General features: G+C 37.8%; 1 protein-coding gene across 1 annotated transcript; it reads left to right on the forward strand.

The window, feature by feature from the left end:
- The first annotated feature begins 4,353 nt into the window (after window positions 1-4,353).
- LOC127878947 (uncharacterized) lies at window positions 4,354-7,864 on the forward strand. Its single transcript, XM_052425515.1, has 4 exons — window positions 4,354-4,704; window positions 5,345-5,416; window positions 5,774-7,421; window positions 7,727-7,864. Exons 2-3 carry the CDS (start codon window positions 5,362-5,364, stop codon window positions 6,697-6,699), a joined length of 981 nt encoding a protein of 326 aa, XP_052281475.1. The 5' UTR covers window positions 4,354-4,704; window positions 5,345-5,361; the 3' UTR covers window positions 6,700-7,421; window positions 7,727-7,864.
- The last annotated feature ends 2,274 nt before the right edge of the window (window positions 7,865-10,138 follow it).

The following is a 10,138-nucleotide window of genomic DNA, read 5'->3' on the forward strand; positions in this document are numbered from 1 at the left end:
TTTACTTATTACAGCTGATGTAAGATATTTGCGAACTATAATTACAACTAAACATAGGAATTAAGAACAAATAACAGATGAATACATTTAGCAGTTATTGGACACTCTAACGGAAATAGATGGAACATTTGTTCAACTTAAAGATTGTTTTCAAGTTTATCTTTATTGTCGACGACTATTAAAACAGTTCTTCGAGGTATTCTAAGTGTTCATTTGTTCATATTGAGTGACCACTTATAATTAGTGACCTGATATGAAGATCCGTAACAATTAATTATACAATGATGTTAAACTAAACGAAGACCAAATATAGAAAAACATGTGTACTTAAACGCTAAAAATAGTCGAGCAACATGCCAACTCAATCGACGTCAAGATTTATGCACAGGCGGTTGATTTTGTTGATTCCTATAGGTGATAATGCTTTATAATTGCGAACATATACCGCTGACGATACACTTACGTTACTCGAAGATGTACACGTATGTTTTGAGTCAGATACTGTGACAATGATATTGTTTTGAGTGCCTGTATATCGCAATTTAATCAACATTAAACTTTACTGTAGTCGAACACTTGGTTAATAAAATGCACTGAACAAATACGAGATGCTAAACCGCAGTGCGTACATACTCGGTTTAATTATAGACATTGTATTCGTGTGGATACATATATTCATTGAGATAAATTATATTTTGAAGTATTAATGGTTATAGAGACTGAGCTATACGAAATACTGGCTACGGTCGATTAATGGTGTGAATTTATCATCTGTAAAGTCTTTCAGCAACATTAAACACAATATAACTCAATGCTTGGTAATGGTTAGAAATCGACTATATGTTATGATGCGAATAAATAAATTCAACTAATGACCGATTTCTTGTTAAATAATTTAGGTAAAGAAACAAACCATTTCCCGAGATTTCTGGAGATTAATTCTTTTTTAAATTGAACTTATTTAAACAATACAGGACAAACCTCAAAAACGCTATCAAACGTTACAAATGATATAAGATGTGGACCGCCTTCGTACGGTAAGTGCAAAACATGGTCGTATAGACTGGTTGAAAGGCATGCCGAACTTCAGACTGAGCCAACACGTGGTCTCACAATACGCACATGTAAATACGAATTAATCACAAAGCGTTAACTTGCAAATAACAAAGCAATTCAGCAACATCTTAACATACACTAACCGACACGAGTTCGAATGAATGGGTCCGTTTCCATGCAAATAATATTTCCGATAAGGAGAATAAATATATTCGCTGTTCAAACCATAAATACTTTCCAGTGAGTAACACGTTATCAGTTTCAATATGTGTCTTATACGCCTTAAATTCGTATATGCAGAATATCACGTTATTATCTTGCAGCGATAGACTTCGGACAAAATTACGTCGAACTTAATAGTAGAGAAAACCGTCTAAGTTTAAGTGGGCTTGTCGATGGGTTTCCACTAAATATTGACTCGTATTCTAAAGACATGCGTTTTCTCCCTTTTTCACGCCAATATTTATAAAGAATGCAACTACAGGTTCATAAAAGCATTAAATATATAATAATATAAGCCGTGCTTTGTGAAAATGGGGTTTAATGAATGTGCGTAAAGTGTCGTCTCAGATTAGCCCGTGCAGTCCTCTAAGATATTTTTCGTTTCAACAAAGTCTCTTCTTAGCAAAAATAAAGTTTTGCGGAAAGTGTGGTCCCTGATTAGCCTGTGCGGACTGCACACTTCTGGGACGACACTTTTCGCACATGCATTAAACCCCTTTTTAACAGAACACGGCTCATATATAATTCCATGCAATGCTTTTCGAGAAACGCTTCTGTATGGGTTCGTACTACCTGGTAAACTCTTAGGATGTGCGTATTCTTACGGCAGGAAAACCTCTTGTGGTTGGCAACAACTGCAGCAATGACGGCACTATGCAAACGGATATGGGAGGAGAAGAAATGGACCAAGGAGCGGAACAAATCGTTGGTAATCCCCCCTACCAAAAAATTGAAACCTTAAATTGTGCGAGAATAATCGCACCAGTAAAGTCATGCTAAGCCTGCTCCTCAATCAATTGAAAAGTAAGAACGGACAACTGCCGGTCGAAAAACAGGCTGGATTCACAGCTGGGCGGCGCAACGTGGAGCAGATCTTCAAATGCAGAGTCATCTTTGAGAAACACCTGTAACACCAACTTGAGCCTTATCCAACTTGAAATTGGTTGATGTTATTGACCTTATGTTTGGCCCCAGCAGTGAATTTCAAGATATCACCTACAGACTCTATGAAAGAGCAGGAGCAAACGAGATAGAGGTTAGCACGGAGAAGTCGAAGATAATGGTGAACTGCACAACTCTCACCAGTGCAGACATGATTATGGACGGAAAATAGCTGGAATAAGTGACCAACTTCAAGTACCTGGGAACAACCCTGTTCAAGGATTGTTCGAGTACCGCTGTGGTACGAATAAGAATTGCCATGGTGACCAAAGCGATGGCTATACTAAGAGGGTTGTTGACAAGCAGTTCCAGCAGCTTTCCCACCGAGAAAAGGCTCTACATATCCCTCTTAGTCTCCGAAGACTGCTTCGCATTTCCTACATGGAGCACACGACCAACGAGTACGTCCGGAACATGACTGCAACACTTGTCGGCGCGCAAGAGCTGCTACCAGCGACCTTCAAACGACGAAAGCTTGGTGGTTTGGACACGGCACCAGACAGAGCTCTCTGTGCAAGACTGTTTTCCAGGGCACGCTAGATGGAGGTCGCCGTCGCGGCCGTCAGAAGAAACGCTGTATCGACAATTCGAACGTCTGGACATCCCGTTACCATAGATGAATTACTTTCACACACATGACTGGAGGATTATTTCTGTATCGTCGTCCTTCATTTTTACCCATCGGCCAGACCTTTCAAGTGCATGATGATGATGATGATGATGATGATTAGGAGGAGGAGGAGGAGGAGGAGGAGGAGGAGGAGGAGGAGGAGGAGAAGGAGGAGGACGAGGACGAGGACGACGACGATGATGATGATGATGATGATGATGATGATGATGATGATGATGATGATGATGATGATGATGATGATGATGATGATGATGATGATGATGATGTGGTCCGAAAAGACGGAAGGACGGATTGAAAACGCCAAAAAATATCGCTCCGTCAATGGCAGGGGATGATAATTATTAATAATAGTTGTATATGAATAACCCGTCAATATTCGAACTTAAGATTGGCCATAAGTTGACGGTCAGGCATGAATATATGCTAGAATTTTCCGTACACACAAAAAATTACTCATTGGTATTCCAAGTGATCTGAGTTTATATATTCACGAATAAGAAATGTTAGTCAACCGCTCTTTGCAGACTATCGGTTAATACGAAAAACATATTCAAATCTGGAAGTATGTTTTGTATGTTAAACGTTTACTATCGTCGATAATTACATCAAATGCGTTTCAATTACAGATAGGAAAACAAATAACACAGTTTCCAATCTTATGTTGCCTGATCTTAGTTCTAAATCTAGAAATTAAAAATTAAGCAAGAACGTATATACCAACGTTTTATTAACTATGAGTCCCTTGTAACAACAGTGATCAAAATCGGTAAAAGTGGTAAATGGGCACACACATCGACAAAAAGGGCTGACCTTGATATAAGATTAACGCATTCAATATTGTTTACATTTAGTTAAGAAACATTATAATGCTTATAAATGTAACTAATGAATTTTTTTCCATGTTTTGATTGCATCGTTACAACAATTCGCATCTCCGGGAATGCAATCGCACTATACTAGACGTAGAAATAAAATAGGGTCAACATTTTCAAATTATCGCATTCCCAACGAAACTATCCAATATCAGATTCTTTAATAACATTGTCTTTCGTTGTAAGGAGATGAACCATAAAATTTAACTATACTTTTGACTTATATATCGGCCGTTTTATGACATACGTTAACTTAGAAATACAAATCACTGCATTGGGTGTTTTGGCAAAATAAACTACAGCGTTAAGTTTGAAATGAAAGTCAATATTTATAAGCAGTAACATTATCATATGTTACGGGTACATTATTTGCGGTTCAAACTAATGTTATGATTTTCTACCACGTAGATCAATGAAGTGTTCCTTTTAACAACATGTAATACAATAAGATAAAAAGAGCCTCCACCTGCCGGAAGACCATCAAAATGCACAAACGCTTGACTAAATACTGTTTCTTGCACCGTGATTTTGATTGTTGTTTTTTTGCCGAAAAGTGGCAAACCATTGTCGGTAAATTGAGACAAACGTAAACGTCACGTAACGTGGAGTGACGTTAGCGACGGGCATCTATCAAAAATCGGGAAACTTCGATACGGTTTGTGATTTGTTGCGACGTTGTTACATGAGTTTCTATGACTGTAAACTAATTAGTTTAACGACTGTTTGACAATCGTTGATGTCATTCGACCGCATGATATGTTGATCAAGATCGGTGAAGCTTGACCCAGGCTGTGTATAAATATTCAGGCGGACAGAGTTGTAAAGCAGAACAGGGGGAACAACGGAGAGAAATAAGAAACAGTAGATCTAGAAAATACAAAAACACAAGAAACATTAAATACTTAAGAATATACAACAATATTACAGAACAGTAACAAAGAGTGAACAGTGAAAGCATATCTACTGTGTCCTGAGAAAACAGTAAGTTTTATAATATAGTTTTGAATGCACATATTAAATGCTTTTTGGAATTTAAAAGTCAAAGATGATAAGGCATTTTATATCTTAATTGTTGTGTGATATAATTTGGTTTGTGAAAAGAACACACCAATTTTTTTTTAGATAAATATAAACACAATGTTTTGTTATAAATGTTATTAATTGTAGACATCTTTTTTCGTAGGTGGTTTTAAGAAACCTGTTACTTTTTTTAAAACTTCAACGTAATTTTCTTAAGTTGTTTTTTGTTATTATTCCAAAAATATGTTTTTTTAACCAAAGCCTTAAAACATAACTGGCAAAAATAAGAAATCTAAGACATGCATTATATATTACGTTTTTGAATATTTATAATTTAAAATAATTATTAAAGTCTATGGTCGATGTTGCTTCGTATTACAGTATAACAGTGTTAATACGTAAATTTATGAGTGTTACACGCTATGGAATACATGTACAATTATTAAGCAAGACCGCAAGAGAATTCATAAAACAATCATAAAGCGAGACCATAATGGAATACATGTACAATATTTTAGCAAGACCTTTCAAACGATTACATTCTAATAACATTTGGCATTTCAATGTGTTTCTATTTGTTGTTATTTGTTTGTGATTTCAGGATACAAAATAATAAAGATGTACCTAAGAACAATACTGTGTTTCGTTTTCGTGACATACAGCCATTCACAAGGTAAATATTAATGGTTACTTTTGATTTAACTATTTGCTAAACGCACCAAAGATATACATTTAGCATTAAATGGATCACAATAGCCCATAACTACATTTCCGATGACGAGAACGGACCAGTATATAGAACAAAAACATTTAAAAATCTGACATTACCTTTTTTTTCAACACACGGTTTTTAAGGTATAGCAAAATTATGGTTTGTTTTGAGTTCTTATCCAATAATGTTCAGTATTTGCCCAGAAGCACCAGTAAATGGATTTAAAGCATATAATGATTAAGTATTATACTTGCAGTAGATTATGTTTTTACTTTATTCAATAAAATACTTAATATGATATTTAAATTTGTGTGGCAGGTTATAGAGGAAGAGTAAGGATTGTAAATAAGCCCTTCATAGGTAACCAAATTCAGCACGACATCGGAAAAGCACAAGTAGTTGGAAGTGAACTCAGACACGACACGGCAAAGGCTGTCGCTGTAGGACAGCAACTGCAGCACGATGTTGCCAAAGCAACCATTGGCGGTGGGTTGCAGCCTGGTTTCGGCCCCGGAGGCCATATTGGAATAGGATCGCCGATACTTACCAACCACATACAGCATGACATCGGCAAAGCACAAGTAGTCGGTGGCCAACTTAGACACGACACGGCAAAGGCAGCTACTGTAGGTCAACAACTGGAACACGATGTCGCCAAGGCGACCATTGGCGGTGGTATGCAGCCCGGTTTTGGTCCCGTAGGCCTCATGGGTATCGCACACGGAGGTATGATACCAGATGATATTTCTAGCGTGATTGGAAGTACCATCTTTGGCAGACCGCTAACCGCCGGTGAAATGATTGGTAACGTCCTACTTCCCAGACACGGCGGTACTCTGAACCCTGACGGCATTGCCAATGGAATCGGATCAGTCATGCCTAACGGACCACATGACCTCAACGACGGCTGGACAGATCCTCTCCGCGGCATGCCATTCCCATCTGACTTCAACGGCCAGGAACTCGTGTTTGACCCCAATATGAACAGATACGTCATTGCTCCCGGATCTGTTGGACACCAGGTTGCGAAAGCAACAGAGCATATCATCGGAAAGGAGGCAAACCATATAGGAATGAAAACCATTGGTACTAACCCAGTCATTGGTGGCATGGGACATGTTAACCCAATCCAACACAACATCGCAAAGTCAATGGATGATGATAACAATCATAGGATTGTAAAGGTGTCTTTAGGAGGCGGTAAATCAGTACAACACAATATTGCCAAGGCCACGATGGGATGAGTTAATCCAATTCAGCATGATATGGCCAAGGTTGGAGCTATTACCGCTGGAAAGCCCATCTTCAATGGTGATTTGGTAAACCGCGGACCTTTTGGTGGAGTATCTGCTGGAACCGTCGGTGTGGATCACCCAAGTGTTATTGCCCACAACATCGGTAAAGCAAAGCTCGGAACCGATGCAGTTCAAGGTCACAACATTGCGAAGGCAGCTCAAGTGCCAGTAGGAACCGGATTCATCAACCCCAACGGACATGTTGCAAGAAAGATCGAGGGCGAAGTGATGCACGACCTTGCCAAATCATCAGGTTTCGGAGGTCAAATTGTCGGCGGAGGTATGATGGGAGTTCATCAACCAGGCATGAGTGGTGTCAGTCCCTTTGGCGGCATGCACAGACCAGGAGTGCCGATGGGTGTTAATGTCGTACACGACGTCAACAAAGTTGGAGCTTCCGGAGTAGCAACTATTGGGCACGACCCTCTTGCTTCCTCTCTCGGACATGGTTTGGCAAAGGGATCAATTGGCAATGCTGCAAACATCATTGACATGAACACCGGTGGCGCCGTCTCCATGGGCAACCCGTTCGCTAACGCCGCTGCTGCCAACCTTGCCAGGGAGTCCCTCCACGTAGCTCAGAAGACCATTGGTTTGACTTCTGGTGGCAACCCCGTGAAGGCTCCAACCGGATACGCCGGACGCCCACGTGTTTTGTAAACCATTGAAATGTAAGAAGTAACAGGTTTCTGTCGTTCATTAATATAATAAAACATATTAATTTTAAGTAAATATGAATTTGGAAAGAGGGATCCGTCACAAAAGACAACGACATTATATTAAAAAAATCTAATACACTAAGCGTATAATAATATTCAATCCTTGCGGGAAGATAAAGATTATACGGTTGTATACTACGTTATGTATATTTTTATATATGTAGTTAAAGTGTGGTTCAGTTAATGTGTATTTGTAGTTCACTTTCTTATGTTGATATTGCATTAAGATTGACATGCTTCGTGTTATTATATTTCAGACCAAGCTTCTACAACGTGCAATATCAAGACACAAGTTAACGTCTAAACTCGGAATCGACTGAGAGACATTGACAACCTTGTTATATTATGCAAACATTTTCAAACCAAATCCTTTTTTATAAAAAAACAAATAAAGAAAATAGCAAAAAAAGCAAATGTGGTTTGTTAAATATTGTAAATGTTGGTGAGTGTGTATTCTGTGTAAGATGGAGTAACTTCGTAAGATGAGTGTCGTAAAGAGAAGACGGTATGACTATACAATTGACATAAATAACAACAAAGGATGTTTCTCTTATTTGCATAATTGCGCTCGCATGCGGATGACGTCTAAATAATTAATATATAGTAATATTTGTATCCACCGATTACCGTTCTGTTTTAAAACTGACGTCTTTACTATCGTATCATTTTTCGAGGTATTAGGCGTTATGATCTTATACGAGATACATGTACATGGTTTCAATAAACTCAGAAAAAATAAATAAGGAGACTATTCGTAACAAACGTATGGTGATGGACAAGGTATATACTATTTCTTTGATTATGCTTTTTAGAAATCCATCATCTAATGCTACTTTCGGATTTGAAACTCACTTTACAGTACCAAAACCGGCACTCAACCAATGAAATAAGAATCAATGGCAAGATCATTTACAATTAATGGTTAACACTAATGGTCACTAATGGTCATTGATTAAGTAAATATTTGCATTTGACGCACGAAACCATGTCAGACAACTTTTATTTAACTTATTTTTTTAATTGCATATAATATGTGCGACTGAAAAAATAAAACAACGTAAGCGTATTAAAACAGAAACCAAGTGAACTTTTTGTTTTAAAAGCAAGTTAGACTCTTGAGTAGGACACGAAACAAGAAAACGCAGAAGAAATGAAACACACATTTTTATCATAACTGCCATGTGTTAAATTAATGGTATAAACTATATTAAACAATTCCCTCTAATATTGCGATCAATTATTAATTTGATAAAAACTTTATAAAAACATTTCATTCAAAAGCAATATTGAGGATACACGATTACATGTCGTATTATCTTGAACGACACGGCCGATGGGCGATGAACGACACATCCGATTGGCGATGAACGACAAAGCTGATGGGCGATGAACGACAAGCCGATGGGCCATGAACGACACAGCCGATGGGTGATGACCAACTCAGCCGATAGGCGATGCACGACACATCCGATGGGCGATTAATTTCAATTATCAATGTTCGGAGCCTTGATAAAAACAAAACAGTTTGAATCTCGTAAAATAAAACTAGGAAACATGTTGACTTTCATGTAATTAAAGGTTATATACTATTTTATACACAACATGTGCAGCGAATGAAGCAATTACAACGATTTATCAAAGCGCTGAAGGCACAAAAGTTGTTCGCTATTGCATAATTTAAGACGCAACTCATTTTTCAAAATTAATCGCAAGTTTGAAATCAACACAAGCCATTCAAATTTATAAAGAGTGTTTCTTAACGCACAGGTCGAGATGTGTGTGCACTTTTTATTATCCTATTTATTTTATAGAAAAAAACTTAGACAAAATAACAACAACATGGCCCTTTTTGACGTTCAGGAAGCATAGCAAGTATGATAAAAATGGTATTGAAAACTGAATATAAAAACAATTCCCAATCACCATCATATTAAATTAATATTGTTTGAATATCGAATACCTATCTTACTAAGAATATACTTTTATTATTGAAATTTCCTGTACAAAACTTCTGATTGTTGACACCATATACAAATTAAAAATATGCCATAACATAATTGATGAAAATAAATAAACAATAAATCTGCGAGAAATATTTTTTACTCACGAATTGAGTAGTCATAAAGACAGCCCTGTTGACCCGTACTTTGTTGTTTATGCATAACTTGTTACCCTAGCAGTTCACACGGTGTCAACAACTCTGACCTAAACATGGGTATAGAGCACTAGTGCGCTGTTTCGGCGGAGCTGTTTTACCCAGCTTTTCACCTCAATTGACTTTTACTTAACGCCAGCAGACACGCATATATTATTCGAATATTTCATATTCTGATTCGACATAAAACCTCTGAACTTTTGCTACATCACTGTGTCTGTGCTCAGCGCAAAGAATGTATCCCTATTCAGTCTAAGGTATGCCGGACTACTTTCCGTATGTTCAAGTGACACAATTTGCGACCCAGTTACAATTACGCGTTGAAATCCATCTCGCAGAATTTCAAGATCAGTAGTCGTTCATTAAATCGTCCGGGGAATATATAATTGACTATTATTGCATAAACTCTATCTATAATGCCCTCTGGCGGGGTGCAGAAAGTTTGCAAAAGGAGGGCTTGAACGGGAGAAATAGTGTATTAGCAAGGCGATTCACGTGCCGTTCAAGCCCTGTT

Source organism: Dreissena polymorpha, chromosome 4 (genome assembly GCF_020536995.1).
Source record: "Dreissena polymorpha isolate Duluth1 chromosome 4, UMN_Dpol_1.0, whole genome shotgun sequence".
Classification (NCBI taxonomy): domain Eukaryota; kingdom Metazoa; phylum Mollusca; class Bivalvia; order Myida; family Dreissenidae; genus Dreissena; species Dreissena polymorpha.

Excerpts from the sequence above, each read along its gene's own strand:
- LOC127878947 (XM_052425515.1), top strand. The coding sequence starts at position 5,362 with ATGTACCTAAGAACAATACTGTGTTTCGTTTTCGTGACATACAGCCAT. Across the intron at positions 5,417-5,773 it reads GACATACAGCCATTCACAAG|GTTATAGAGGAAGAGTAAGG; the intron begins GTAAATATTAAT and ends TTTGTGTGGCAG.